The sequence below is a fragment of the Rattus rattus genome, chromosome 8 (assembly GCF_011064425.1).
Source record: "Rattus rattus isolate New Zealand chromosome 8, Rrattus_CSIRO_v1, whole genome shotgun sequence".
Classification (NCBI taxonomy): Eukaryota; Metazoa; Chordata; class Mammalia; order Rodentia; family Muridae; genus Rattus; species Rattus rattus.
The window spans coordinates 114,751,502-114,767,138 of NC_046161.1; the positions used below are offsets into that span (position 1 = coordinate 114,751,502).

General features: G+C 42.8%; 1 protein-coding gene across 1 annotated transcript in view; it reads right to left on the reverse strand.

Annotated features, from left to right (window-relative positions):
- Window positions 1-3,586: 3,586 nt before the first annotated feature.
- Window positions 3,587-15,637, reverse strand: part of LOC116908029 (sodium- and chloride-dependent transporter XTRP3) — a 39,728-nt gene continuing 27,677 nt past the window's right edge. Inside the window, exons 8-11 of the mRNA XM_032911294.1 lie at window positions 9,180-9,384; window positions 7,994-8,153; window positions 5,227-5,392; window positions 3,587-4,631 (exon numbers count right to left, since the gene is read on the reverse strand). Of these exons, the coding sequence (XP_032767185.1) occupies window positions 4,482-4,631; window positions 5,227-5,392; window positions 7,994-8,153; window positions 9,180-9,384 (681 nt within the window). The 3' untranslated portion in view covers window positions 3,587-4,481. The remainder of the gene's footprint in view (window positions 4,632-5,226; window positions 5,393-7,993; window positions 8,154-9,179; window positions 9,385-15,637) is intronic.

The following is a 15,637-nucleotide window of genomic DNA, read 5'->3' on the forward strand; positions in this document are numbered from 1 at the left end:
CGTCTCTCACTCTCATGTGTAGAATGGACAGCACCTGTGCTCTCTTCTGCCCTGCCACCCAAACCCAATGGTCTCGACTGTTTCTCCCAGGTGTCTGGAATCAGCTTTTGGCCCTGCAAGTCCCTGGTGTGGGTTCTCTGCTTGACCAGTGCCCCCCTCTCTGCCTCAACCTCACAGGTGGCCAGTTTAGACCCTCCCACTGACCTTCGGCCACATTCCTTTCTGTGTCCCTTGTCTCTCAAGCTCCAGGATTTCTGGGCTCCTCGGGTTGCTCTTAAGGGTGTCTGCAAAAAAAAATTCACAAAGATGATTGTATCTGCTGGAGGCTGATGGTGAACTGGAAAATGTTTAGCTATAAACTGCAGAAAGTACTGATCGATGTACATGTCAATTCCTTATAGTACAAACACTCCCACTATGGCATATTCCGAGCTACCAATACAATCCATTAAGTGTAACAGGACACCATGACAGAGCTAGCCTCAGGAGCATAACTGGCAGTTAGAGGGTAGCAGGCAATCAGAGATGGTGAGTTGAGCATTGTGTCTGATTTCTAATTTATACCTCACCCATGCCACAGTAATAACTGTATGTAGCAATCACCTTGCCAAGGTGATGAAGCTTAGTTCTCTGGGGTGTCCAGATGCCCAGCACAGATGATTCAGTCCCACCTTACCCCGCCTGAGTGTTCCCAGGAAGCTGCCCCGGCTAAGGGATGACTGCCTGTGCATGGGAACTTCACTGTGCCTACCAGAAACAGGATACAAAAGACCACCAAACTGTGTCACTTGAATTCTGGACGAAGGAGAGAAAGTGGGTGCAGCTGTGGCCAGGGTTCTATAGTCTTATTCTCATAGTCGTATTGCACAACTAGGAAGGTCATGCAATTTTCAATCATTTGCTCATCCTAGTGAGTGCACTGTTAATTAATTATCCAAGTTTCTAGTTTCCCCATGTGAGGAGTCCAAACTCCTCAGCTCTGCTTGCAAAACCTTGAGGATTTTTTTTCTGATGTTGTTGGTTTTGCAGTTTTCTTTTTTTAAAAAAACTGTTATTTTTATTTTGTGTGTGTTTTGCCTTGTGTATATCTATATCTTTCATTCATATAACATGAATATATACATAGATATCTGGAACTGGAGTTATGGGTTGTTGTAAACCACCATTTGGGTGCTAGAAATGGAACCCAGGTCCTGTGCAAGAACAGCCAGCGTTTTTAACTGCTGAGCAATGGCCTCCCTTTTGAGATGGAGGTTTGCTAAGTTTCTTGCTTAGGCTGGGTCTTCAGTCTTCCTGCTTCAGCCTCTCAAATAGGTGGGGCTACAGGTATATATTACCACACCTGGCTCATGTTGACTTCTAATTACAATTATATTATTTGAGATTTGTTTTGGGCCCTACGTAAGAGATGGTCTTCTCTGGAGAAGTTCAATGTGCTGATGAGAATAAATATTCTAGAATTATTGTATGGATAATCTATCTTTTTTAAAATGATACTTGACCTCTTATTGTTATACAACAATCTTTGTTTCCTTTTATGGGGTTTTGTTTTTTCAAACAGGTATAGCCTAGTCCTGGAATTCATATAACTATCATCTATTTGCCTCAGTTTCCCAAATAGTGGAAATTCAGGCACACATTATTACCTCATGTGGCTCTTTTAAATTTTTATTTTATATTTTATTTGATTTTCTAATTTACTCTCCAATATAGCACAATATTGTGCTATTGCGCCTAGAACCAGCAAAGGATTTGTCTGAAATAGGACTCAGTGCCATCTCAAGAGAATTATTGAGAAACATCTTGCTCTACATTAGATCCACGGAAACTAAAGTAAAGCTATTTCATTTGACTGTGTTGTAGACAGCTCCCTGACTGACCTGGGTCAGCTTAGGATCTTTTCACTTCCTTACAATGGTGTAAAAGCAAAACGAATTCTGTAGAAGCTATAGTTTGAGTTTCAATGCTTTGCCAGGAAGCAATCTGAAGCAGGACACTCTCTGGGTGTGTGGAGAGTCCTGGTGGCCACATGGCCTTTGCTGATCATTTGACAGCGAGTTGCTGCCCTGACTGATGGTCAGGAAGGTAGGTGTAACAGATGCCATTTCAACTTACGGTGCTCTTCAGTTTGTAGTGTGTGCAGCAGTATGTAACCCCAGTGTGGGTAGAGGAGTGTGAGAGCACAGCCCAAGAATGGAGTTCAGTAAGAAAATTCTGAGTGCTTGTGAGAAAACTCTAAGAAGACAAGAGTCTTGTGACCTCAGTTTCTTCAAAACACGGAATTGTTCTTGGAATGTGCTTGCATGACCCTCCCAGGTGTATCCCATAGGAGCGATTTTACTTTAAATTACTCGTTACAACTGGCTATTGTACTTGTTTATATGCCTCTGTGGAAAAAACGTGTTTTTGCTGGAAGTAATGAGAACTTTACTCATGAGACCTTTCTTAACCCTTAGAGTCTAAGTTGTCTGATGCTCTGAGTGAAGTTGGCTGTTGTGTTCAGACGTTAGTCTGCCTCATTCTTAGGCTCCATGCTCCTAGGTTCCACTGCCTGTAAAGGGGTGAACAAAATAACATCTGTATTTCATGATAACGTGACCTCACCTGTCTGTTTCCATAACTGTCTCACAAAAGTGATTTCCTTTCATAACTGGAAATGCTTAGTGGAATATTTAAATTTTTACCACTACTGGATGTATTTCTAAACATGCCATGTTCTTTTCTCTCTTTTTAAATAGGCTCTACACTGACTCTCAGATTTGACTGCATATTGGATTCACCTGAGAAATGGTTTGTAAATTATGCAAGGCCTGGTCCCACTCCGGGATTTCTGATGGATGCTGGAACGTTTAATGCTCCCAGGTGTTTAGAATGGCAGACATGTTGGGCACGCTGAAGTAGTAATAGGATAATAACATTGGACATCCTTCCTCTTTTTACCTCTGAGGGTACATGATATTGAGACCTTGACTGTGACTGACTCGAGGAAGGCATGACAATTGCAGAAACAAAATAAATGCCACATCTTACATTTTACAGACAGTGATCATTCTGAAATCAGGTATCAAGAGGAGATGGAAGCGTTGATGGGATGGCAGCTAAGACAGTGAAAATCTTTTATTTTTTAAGTAAGTTACAGGTCTATATTAAAAGATTTGCTTTGGGAAATACATCATCATTGTCCACCGTTTTAGACTTATATATTATTTTAATGTATATAAAATTACGCTTGTGTCTGTACAGTTGCATGCAGGTAACAAGGACAGTAGAGGACGGTGAATCCCCTGGGATTGGAGTTGGTTGGAGGTTGTAGGCTTCTCAATATAGATGCTGGAAACCAAACATTGGTTCTCTGCAAACATAGCAAAGATTTACCAGGCAAATTTCTCTTCGGCCCCACAGAAGGCCTTTCTTGTGCCTCCATCTGCTATTGGGAAAAGAGAGAAATAAAAGACACCTCTGGCTGATGTTCCAAGTGATGTCTAAAGCATTTTCAAAGGCATCTGCTTAGGAAGATCCAAAGAAATCCTTCAATCCCATGGGCTCAGCAGAGCAAAGATTGTTAGCACAGGAAGAACTCTCAGTCTAGATAACCTTGATTCACTTTATTACGATAAAAAAGAGACATTCACATGGTGCATGGATAACAGCCATAAATATGGAGTATTTTCAGCTACACACTGCTCTGTGTGATTTATATACATTTTAGAAAACATTATTATTCAGAAGTGAATGAAGGTGGTCGCGGGTGATATTTATAGCAAAGTTAGAGTTACTTGTATCCTTATAGATGCATCTGACACTGAAACCCTAGAGATGGGAGTGTCTGTTCAGATCCCTTGTACAGTCTAGAGTTGTAGAGAGGTTGGTCCTGGCCCACTGTGAGGAACCTTAGATTCAGAGAAAGGTGACGTCCATTGGAACCCCAGAAGAAGTCTCTTAGTGGCTATTATATCCTGGTAGCATATAGAGAGTAGTCAGGGAACAGAGAAATTGCATATTCATTGTGACTTTATAGGAAAGAGCTAGATTAAATTTAATTTGCCACCTTTCATGCTTCAAAACCTCTGACACTGGTTGAAAAGCAAATACCCTCTAGTATTTTGTTTTCTTTTAAACAACAACAACAACAAAAAAAATGTAATTGCTTGTTTGGCTCCTTAGAGTTACAGTCAAGTTTCTAATGACAGTTTACCTTAAATTCTAGAACTTTCTAGAATCAAGAAAACAACGATCTTCAATACTGGCCTTAACCTTTGATGACAAAGAGGCTATAAGGTATGACCTTCAGACGGCAGAGGATGGAGGGCCCCTCCTAAGGGATGTGGTCCCCTCCCCAAGGCAGTCTTCTTCTGCTTAGCTCTCTCATCTTCTATACAGACTCAGGAGGCCCCAGACCAGCACTCCAGCCGAGAAGATCCCACCAGCAGGTCGTAACTGTGAAACAGAGTGGCTGACTTCGGTCTCTGGGAGGTCCATTCTTAGGCCACTGGGGAAGAGCCTCCCCTCTTGAGGCGATTCCTGATGAAAGTCCCCAGGGCCACCAGGGGGATGCACATGGTAGATGAAGCCACCAGCAAACCGATGACAGCTAGTGCATGTGGTGGATAATCCTTGGTCACCAGCTGCCCCTGGGAGAAGAAATGGAGTATCAGGGGAAGGTCCCTTCATTCAGATCCAAGAGAAATGTTCACCTAAGCCTTCTTCTATGAAGGTAATGATGCTCAATAGTGAGAAGAGGCTTGTGGTGTTCCATGACTCTGCAATTTACAGTAAATCTTCAGAGAAAGAATGTCCATTTTCTCTATATGCCTCTCTATATGCCATAAAGAGTGACCTTTTGAGTATATGTGAGTTGTGTGTGAAGCTCTCTAAGAAGAATGCCATAAAAACAGTCTATCTAGTACTCTACGCTGAGGCCCTAAATGTAAGGTAACCTTTAGGACAGATTAGAACTTTCTGTGGTGGTTGAAATGCTCTGTATGAATCTGTCTATGTGGTACCCCAGAGGAACCAGCACTTCTTTGGGAAAGTTCCACTGGGAACTCAGAGTCCAGTTCTGCTGTACTGGATTGAGCATCTGAAACGTCTTGACGAAGCTCTCATGCCATCACCTGTAATCTCCCAACACACAATGGTTCCTTGTGTCAGAAACTGAAGAGCTGTGTTCTGAAGTGACACTGTTGCCTCTGCTCTGTTCCTCAGACCTGCAGGAGCATCACATACCTGAGTAGCATCCCAGGCTTGGTACTGCAGCGTTCCCGTGAGGATGTAGTCACTCAGGTAGAAGATAAAGAGGCCGATGATGAGCAGTGGGCTCACAAAAGCCCACATGGCCTTCCAGTACCAGTTGAGGGGCCGGCCAGTCATGGCCCGAAGATCACTTTCAAATCTGTTTGGAACACAGGGAGAGAGCCTGGAGGGAGGGGCTCCAGCTTGCATACCCTCTGCACTTGGGAAGATGCTATTCTGTTACCAAGGATGTTTGATTGTGACCCTGAACCCAAATGGTCTTTTCCTTTCCTGGGGGAGGTGTTGAGGTAAAGGGAAAAGGGCTGAGGCTGCCTGAGTGGAGAATGACCAAGAAGGAAGGGGTCATGGGGCATTTCCCCAGTGTGTTGGCCTTCAGAGGAAGGCTTTTGATGTGGCCCTGAGGCTAATTCCTTTCAAAGATGTGGGCCAGGGTGCATGGTGGAGGTGGCATTGCCCCTGTCCACCTACTCTGTCCACTAGTGATGATTCCAAGTATTCTCTCTTGCTCCTTGAGATGCTGTCAGAACAGTCACTTTGTGCTTGAAGAACCTGGCCCTGGCATGGAAGGGCAGGTAGAGTAGAGCAAGAGCAAAGCTTCTAGGCTGCAGCCCAAAGACCACCCTCGCATCCTCATCTTGGCCATATTCTAGCTTTCTCCTTTTTCGTACTTGGCCTCTTGCCTACACTAACAACAGCACTGAAGTATTCATTTACCATGGATTTGATGGGTCAGTCCCATAGGCGGCATCACTCACATGTGTGAATTTAAAAGAATTTCAACACTTAAGGACCTAAGCAACCTCTATTCCTCAAGAGAGAGGCCAGGGAATTTGATGAGGGTTCTCAGAGCCTGGGTGGCTTGGGGCCAGATAAGATATCAGCTGCAGCCACGGCCACTGCCTCCTTGTACCTATCTGTTCTACCGTGTCCATGTACGGTTGTGCAGAGCTCTGCCTGTTCCGTTCTACTGCTGACTGAACTGGACTCTAGCTTCCCACCATGAATGTGCAATGAGAACACCGGGACAAAGGTCAGAAAGTGCTGTACGCCTCTTGCTTCTCCCCTACTCAGTTCTGAATAGAGAAAGGGAAGCTGGTTGCAGCAAAGTGACGACTCTGTTGTTGGAGACCACTAGATGGCAATGTCTCCTGCATGAGCAGAAGGCTCCTCCTGGCCATTATCTGGGTCACAGGCAAGGCTCCTCTTTCTCCCTCCTTCCCATCACTTCCCACCACATTCTGGGATATAACTCTGTCCCCTCTTCAGTCATGTCACAGCTTAGAAGCTCAAGTTCTGACCTCTAACTTTCTTCTACTCTGAAATACCACTCCATGTCTCTGTCTCACTGAAAATTTCTGGGTGATCATTTATACGTCTCCACATTGGGAAATCAAGTCACCCAGTCTTTTAAGGGCTTCAAATTGTCCGAAGCTGATGGAGAACATAATAAAGGATTCCCAAGTTGGTTTGGAAATGTGACAAATTATAATCCTTCTTCAGCTTCCCAAGCACTTTTAAGACTCTGAGTCGTAAGGGAAAGCCACCAATCTGATCGTAACCAAACTTTTCTACTGAAACAGTTGGTCACTAAAGATGCTTCAGCATGTCATGGCACCCTGGCCCTTCAGTGGATTGTGGGAAACACTTCTCAATGGACAGCCAGCTCTTTATAGAGTGTCATGGCTAGTTTTATCCAAGCCCAAAACAGTTTAGATCATCATAAGAATCTAAGGAAGAGGGAAGAATGATCTTTGAACTAGATCACATTCCTTTATGGACTCACTCAGCAGGGCTGGTGACTTGAGGCCCCATGGTTCTCAAGGGTTCCTCGCTGTTGCTGTTTGTTGGGGGGGGGGAAAGGAAAGGAAAATTCTACACTAGTAGGTCTCAGCATCTAGTCCCCAGAACTCCAAGAAGATTCTGCATTCTTGGACCTAAACACAGATCTCCTCAACAGGAAGGAACTCCTGCAGTGTTTTCACTAGACCTCCCCAGGTGATGTGATAATGCCTGGCTTTCTATATTCCATCACCTGGCAAGCCAAAACCATCCCAGGGCTGGCTGGGGCACCAAGGTAGAAATTTGACCACATCCATGCTTTCTCTCTCTTTTTTATTTTTCATTTTCCTTTTTTTCTTCTTTCTTTCTTTCTTTCTTTCTTTCTTTCTTTCTTTCTTTCTTTCTTTCTTTTCTTTTCTTTCTTTCTTTCTTTCTTTCTTTCTTTCTTTCTTTTTTCTTTCTTTTTTCTTTCTTTCTTTCTTTTCTTTCTTTCTTTTTTTGAGACAAAATTTTGCTGTGTGGCCTTGCCATCCTGAAACTCCACTATAGACCAGGCTGACCTTGACCTAAGAGATCCACTTGTGCTGAGATTAAAGGTGTGCACCACCACGCCCAACTGAGGCTGAGTTTTCCAAGTGGACTCAGGTCAGGGTTCTTGAAAAGTTCTGATGGTGGGGGAAGATCAAAGAATCTAATCCTGGAGGCAGAGTTCCCTCCCCGCCCAGAAAGCCCTGAGTCCAGAAGGGTCAACAGAAAAACATGTCATGGTACAAAATGAAAAACAGCAGAAAAAAAGCTGTTAGTTGCTGGCAAACTGGCAAAGCAAGAGATGAATGAGATCTGAGGGCAAAGACCAAACTGGCGGGTTTGGTATCTAAAACAGGTATTCCTTCCGAGGAAGGATGGTTTTCTTATGAGTGTGACCCTGCAGCTAACCATCCCACATATGGGCTCTCCTTACCTCCTCAGCCCATACACGTAGCACACAGCTATAGTCTCCACCAGCACAATGAGCAGCAGAGACAGCGTGGCTGCATAGTCATTGAATATGTCAAACCAGTAGTTCCCAGCCTCCATGGTGAACACCATGCCAACAGCACAGTTGATGAGGCACACCAGACCTGGAAGACAAGATCACTGCTCTTCTCTCTGAGTCTCCCTACTCGGATCCCACATTATATGTCAGTAGGAGCCACAGGTCCCTAGGTGTACCTTAAAGGGAGGCTCACCCACATGAGCTATAGGGCCTGCTCTTCAGGGGATGTCAGCTCATGGAAAAAGGGACTGGGGACAGTATATACAACTGGGCTACAGAGACCCAGTCCCAGGAAGGATGCCAAGTGCTAGGAGGTTCTGAGTCAAGAGGGTGTAGCTTTCAGTGAGTGGTCAGAACATGAAAATTGGATGGAGCCTTGTTTTACTCATCTTGGATATGGAGTTACAGAATCATCAGAAACAGAGGTGTCTGGCCAGAGTCCTCATAACCGAGGTTGGGTAGCATGATAGTGAAGTTAATGGGTAGCCATCATGGGAAAGTCTAGTTCCTTTACTAATAACTTCACAGTCAAAGTGCATGAAGAAGTGGTATGTGCTCTTACAATGATGTGTCAGACAGGATCAGGGACTGACAATTGCACAGTGCAGCACACTGAGGGTTGATGGCAGGCCTGTGATTTTTTTTTGTTTTTAAAGAATGACTTTCAAGAGCAGAGGCAAACAAGTAGCATTAGACATCAGAACAGGGTGGTCTGATCGGGGGCTTATTGCCTGGAGAGTATGTGGAAGGAGATCTTCCTGGTCTGGGAACAGGTTATACACTCACCTTAGGAAATGGACAGTTGATGACTGTTATCTTTCAATTAAAACAAAAACAGATGGAAGCTCTCAAGGCCTGGCGACCTGAGTGCAGGCTGGGGAGTTAGCCTTTTCTCAAGGGTGGGCTGGCTGACCAACCGCCTCACTTCCCTGGGATGTGGTGTGTTCCTAGTCTATCTCCCAGGGCTGAGTAGGACACAGTACAGGAACACAGACTCCTAGAAACTGCTTCTGCAGTTGGCTTAGAAGACAAAGCTTTTGAAGAAATCATTTCATCAAATGTTCTGCATTTCCTGCCCACTCATGCCCTGCCTCCTCAGCAGTGTCCTGACCTGAAATGGCCTCCTTGGGCAGGTAGCTGGAGATGACCTTGCTGTCAGTCAGAGGGGTGAGGATGGCCGCTGTGTTTCCAAGCATGCTCCCCATTCCCAGCATCAGCAGCATGAAGAAGTAGAGCACTGACCAGAGCTGGGACACTTCCATGTTTTTAATGGCCTCAGTGTAGACGATGAAGGCCAGGCCTGTACCCTGGACAGCCTGAGAGTAATTGAAAGACACTGGTTACACACCTGAGGCAAGGGGGAGGAGTGTTGAAATGTCACAGTTTGAATGTCTTTGAACAGTATGTCCCCAACTCTTGTGCTTTTGGAGATCTAACTTTTTGTCCATCTGTTTGTCTTTTTTTTTCTAGATAGGATTTCTCTGTATAACCATCCTGGTTATTCTGGAACTAGCTTTGCCTACCAGGCTGGCTTCAAACTCACAGAGATCCTCTTGTCTCTGCCTCCCAAGCACTGAGATAAAAGGTGTGCACCACTAGACCCTGTTGGGATGTGCATAGCTTTTAGGAGTTGTACTGTCACTGGAGAAAGTAGGTCACTGGGTAAGCTTTACATCATATTTACTTATATTTACTTATATGATGTATAGCATATAAATATTATGTTATTATTGAGGTTTTATAGCCTTCTGTTCTTTGCTTCCTGGTCCATTTATAGCTAAGAGTCTTAGCTTCACATTGCCATGGTCATGAACTCTGCAACCTTTTCTACCATGACAGATTGTACCCTCTCACTCGGAGAAGCAGAATAATCCCTCACCCCCATTAGTTTTTTTCTTGTCAGATATTTGACTACAGCAATAAAAATTACGTTAATACGAAAATATAGGTAAGTTCAATGGCATAAATATAGTGGGAATAGTAAGCCTTAGGAACAGATAAGGATATCTTAACACTTGTAGAAAATTTAAAGTGAATATTGATATATCACAAAACAATGATTTCACTATTATTACCAGAAGCCATCAATTCTAAACAATGTCAGTGTTAAAATACTCCCTACTGGGGTGGTCTGATCTTCCATGCCCATGTCTACCACTGAAGCACCATGTGATAAACAACAATTAGAATAAATAATTAACTTTGAAAAGATAGTGTCTTTAATAATAAACATAATAATTGGTTTAAAGGATCACCATAAAGTTAATACCATATTAGATATGGCTAAAGAGACAACTTGTGAACAAGGAGGTATATCGTAGGGTAAATTCTCTTCAGCTTAATATAGTTTGACCTAAAGATGCACTAAATGTGGACTAATGATATCTTTGTACATAGTGAACTGTAACCTAAGTTGATGGGTAACAGACTTTAATCTTTATAACAAGTTGCTGAATCTCAATCACAACAGCCCAGCTTCAGCAAACCATAGACAGCCAACTGCTTGAAACAAGGATCAAATATAAATTTTATCCAACTGAGCCATCTCTACACTTCACTTACATTTCCTTTTTTATGTGCATTGGTGTTTTGCAGACAGATGTGAACTGCTTTGTAGGTGCTGGGACTTGAACCTGGCTCCTCTGGAAGAGCAGCCAATGCTCTTAACTGCTGAGCCATCCCTCCAGCCCACTCACTTCCATGAGCAGATAGAATGTCCCAAGCTTCTTTTGGCCTATTATCTTTCTAATTATAGAATCAAGTCAATTAATATTTGTGAAGATGACTTACTATTAGATTCTGTCTTACTTACTTTTCAGTTATTGTGCCACAATGCCATGACCAAAGCAATATAAAGGAAAGTGTTTAATTTGGGGCTCATGTTTGTAGAGGATTAGAGTCCATGACCATCATAGAGGGAGTATGGCTGCAGGCGTGCAACCATAGTGTTTGAGCAGTAGCTGAGAGCGTACGTCCCTTTATTCAAGTAGAGGGCAGAGGGAGTTAACTCAAAGCCCCGCCCCTCACATATACCGTCTCCAGTGAGGCTACAACTCTTAATCCTTCTCAAATAGTTCCACCAACTAGGGACCAAGAGTTCAAAGATATGACCCTTTGGCCACTTTGATTTAAAACACCAACCATATCCTATTCCTTGATTGTCATGGGCTTGTGGCCATATCACAATGTGAAAAGCCTTTAGTCCAACTCTAAAACTCCCCAAAGTCTTTCATGGTCTGAACACTATTTTAAAGTTCACAATCTCTTCTGAGACTCAAGGTGACTCCTTAATTGTAGCTCCTTATAAAAGCAAATTACATACTTTCAGTATACATTGACACAAAATATACATTACCATTCCAAAAGGGAGGAATGGGGATAGAGTGAAGAAAAAAAAAAATACTGAACCAAAGCAAGACAAAACCCAGCAGGGCAAACTCCAAATCCTATAGTTCTCTATCAGTTGTCAAAGGGCTCAGATGGCTCCTAGCATCTAGTTTAACTAACTGTGATGTGCTTTCTCTCTTGGTCTGCACTCGCTCTCTCTATTGCAGGGTCGCCAACACAGTCCAGGCTTCATGGCTATAACTTCATGTATGGCTTCTCTGAGCTTTCATGCAGGGAATCCTCTGCCACACACCTGGCCTCAGAGGTTTTTCTTCACTGCAGAGGAAGATTCCACAATTCCTTTACCCCTGTATCCCCCAGGACTCTAAGGCCTAAACTACCAGGGCCAATGCTCAAGTTCAGCCACTTGAGTTGGAACCTGTTCCCCTTCTTGAATTACATTTGCATAACATTTTCCCCTGTTGCAGCTTTTTAGCAGTGGAAAATTCCTTAGGCATTTCCTTTTTACAAGTAGAAGGATTAGCTGTAGGTGGGTTCTTGCTCTGAGGGTGACCCTCCCTTTATTCCATTTTACCTCAGACCTCAACCCTCTCCTTATCTCTTTCAGGAAAAACATTAAATTTTGTGGGGCGTTTTCTTCTCCTCAAACTGTACATTTTGTATTTCTTTTTGCCTTGCTTGTTATTTTTCACTGAAGCCCTACATACCAATGATTACTAACAGCCATGCAACAAAGTTAATATTTGGTTGCCTTAAAATTAGTCCAAAAACTCTCAATTTAGTTCCAGGAAGATTTTGTTTTTGTTTGTTTGTTTAGAATAAGGGCTGAAAGCCTCAACATTCTTTGCCAAAATATCAAGAGGTTGGTTAATATTGTTCCTCTCTGAAACTTCTTGAACTGAGCATCCACAATCCACATTGATTTCAGCACTACTGTCCTCCAAGCTTCTATAAAAATAGTCCATTTAACCTTGCTTACAGTATTCAACAGCGTTCCTAATCCAATGTCCCAGCGTCTTCCATATTCTTCCAAAAACAGCATGATCAGGTCTCTCGCAACAACAGCATATTTCTTTATACCAACTTTTTGTCTTACTTACTCTTCTGTTGTCATGAAAAGAACACCATGACCAAGGCAATTTATAAAAAAGAAAGTGTTTAATTTGGGGCTCATGGATGCAGACAGTTGGAGTCCATGACCGTCATGGGGGTGGGGCATGGCAGCAGAGAGCAGGGAGCAGGCATGGTGCTGGAGCAGCAGCTAAGACCTGACATTCTGCTGGAGAGAAGGCTAATTGGGAATGGCCCTGGCTTTTGAAACCTCAAAGTCCACTCTCAGTTAACACATCTCTCCCATCAAGGCCACACCTTTTAATCCTTCTCATATAGTTCCACCAACTGGGGACCAAGTATTCAAACATATGAGCTTATGGGTGACATTCTCATTAAATCACCACAGATTCCCTTTTAACAACCTAGAAGGAAGCAGAAAGAAAGCCAGCCAACCGACTAGCCACACAAATAAAATGATGATTAGAACATGCAGAGGCAAGGCTATGAGACCTGTGGAATAGGAGAGAAAATATTAACATAGATCTAAATGAAGATCTTCAAGGAGAAAAAAAAGAAACAGAGGCAACAGTTAGGAAACAATATATATGAACTTGGAAAAACTGAGAAGAAACACAGATCCATAAATCCTGTAGGTTCAATATTACTTAGGCTCAGGCCTTGATTATATTACACATCCATACTAAATTCACCAAATATGCCAAAGACAAGGGACATATTTAGTGAAGTCAGAGAAAAAGCCATTCACTTACAAAAATAAAAGGTAGACAAGACAGTTCAGCCAGTAAAGGTACTTGTAGTGGTGGCCTGGCGATTCATGTTCAGTATCTGGGACCCATATAAAGGTAGAAGGAGAGAACTGACTCCACAAAGGGGTTCTTTTACCTCCTCACAAGTGCTGTGGCACACACACACACACACACACACACACACACACACACACACAGTAATCACACATATGCATGCACACACGTGTACACACAAGTAATCCATTTAAAACAAAATAATAAAAGAAAAATTCAGCATTTTCTTAGATTTTTCCATTGCTGTGAAGAGACACCATGACTAAGGCAACTCTTATAAAGGACAATATTTAGTTGGTGTTGGCTTACAGTTCCAGAGTTTCAGTCCATTATTATCATGGTAGGCAGCATGGCAGCATCCAGGCAGGCATGGCCCTGGAGGAGCCGAGAGTTCTGCATCTTGTTCCAAAGACAAATAGGAGAAGACCAGATTCCAGGCAGCTAGGAGGAAGGTCTCTCAAAGCTCATCTGTATATTAACACACTTCCTCCATCAAGGCCACACCTCCTAATAGTGCCACTTTCTGGACCAAGCATATTTAAACCACCACAAGCATCAACAATTGAAACCAGAATCATACATCAAATATTATCAAAGTGTTGAGAGAAAATAACTGTTAACCTGAAAAACTCTACTCTGGGGAATCGTTCTTTAAAAAATGGGGCTATGGTCTGGAGAGGTGACTCGTTGGTTAAAAGCACTAGCTACTTCTACAAAGGACCTAGGTTCAATTTCCTGTACCCACATGGTGGCTTACAAATGTTTGTAATTCCAGTTCCATGAATCCAACACCCTCTTTTGACCTCCATGGGCACTAAACATGCACATGGTGCATGTGCCTGGGTGTAGGCAAAATACATATAAAATTAATAATACCATGATATTAATAGGCCTGCTGATCAGTTGTGGTACATATCTTTAATACCAGCACTCAGAAGGCAAAGGGAGGTGGATCTCTGAGTTAGAGGCCAGCCTGGCCTACAGAGTGAGTTCCAGGATAGACAGGGCTACGCAGAGAAACCTGTTTTAAAACACACACACACACACACACACACACACACACACACACACACACACACAGAGAGAGAGAGAGAGAGAGAGAGAGAGAGAGAGAGAGAGAGAGAGAGACAGAGAGAGAGAGAGAGAGAGAGAGAGAAGAGAGAGAGAAAGAAAGACAGAAGGACAGACACAAAGAGAAATGGGGCCAAATACATATGTTGATATGGAAGCAAAAGCTAACAAAATTTACCATTATTAAAACCTGCCAAATGGGTCAGTATTTCTTAAAGAAGATTTATTTATTTATTTGTGTGTGTGTGTGTGTGTGTGTGTGTGTGTGTGTGTGTGTGTGTGTGTGTGTGTGTGTGATGTGTGTGCTGGTACCAAAGGGCGAGAAAAAAACATCAGATTCTGTGGAGCTGAAGTTACAAGGTACCTTTGAACTATTTAACAATATGAGTGTTGGGAACTAAACTTGGGTCTACTTGAAGAACATCAAACATTTCTGACTATTGGGCCATTTCTTCTGCTCCCCAGGAAGGTATTTTAAGGTTAAGTCCTCTCTCCCAAAGATAGCTGGAATGCAAGGAAGAGTGTTGGATAAATAAAATGGTGTGTGTGTGTCTGTGTGTCTATATGTGTCTGTCTCCATTCATCCCTGGGGCTGGGAACTGAACCTAGGGCCTTATACATCCGAAGTGTGCAGTGTTTGGAAGTTATGAGTTTAAAAGGACTGAACAATCATATTTAAAATAGAAGAGAGAAACCAGGTCTGACATACATCTGTAATACCAGCATTCAGGAGGCAAAGGCAGGAAGCACAGGATTTTAATATCATTCTTCTGTCTTTAAAAAGGCAAAAACAAGAAAGAAAAGAGAAAGTATTCTAAAAATTCTTGCATTGTTTGGAAGGGAAGATACTAACATTAAGCTGTGTTATGTTAAACATTAATGAGAGATTTCAGGAAGAAGACATAAGAGTACACATTTCAAACAGTAGAGACTATTTTGGAAAGAAAACAAAGTAAGAAAGAGAAAATAGAAGGAACAGGAAAGTCAGTCTAAAATAATAGTATATTGTATTATTCTTGTACACAGAGCTGAGCTCAAACATAAGTAAGGAAAAACTAAGCCCTAAAACCAAAACGGGGAACTGAGTGCCCAAGCTCAGAATGGGCATCGAAGGTGTCCAAATAGATCTTGAAGCCTGGGTTTGAGGTTCTTGGCGTATGACCTGTGCAGGAGGGAGGGTCAGGCCATAGGCTCTGTAGGCAGGGAGCTGGGCTGAACAACTGTCTGGCTAGTTTTATGTCAACTTGACACAAGGCAGAGTTATCTGAAAGGAAGG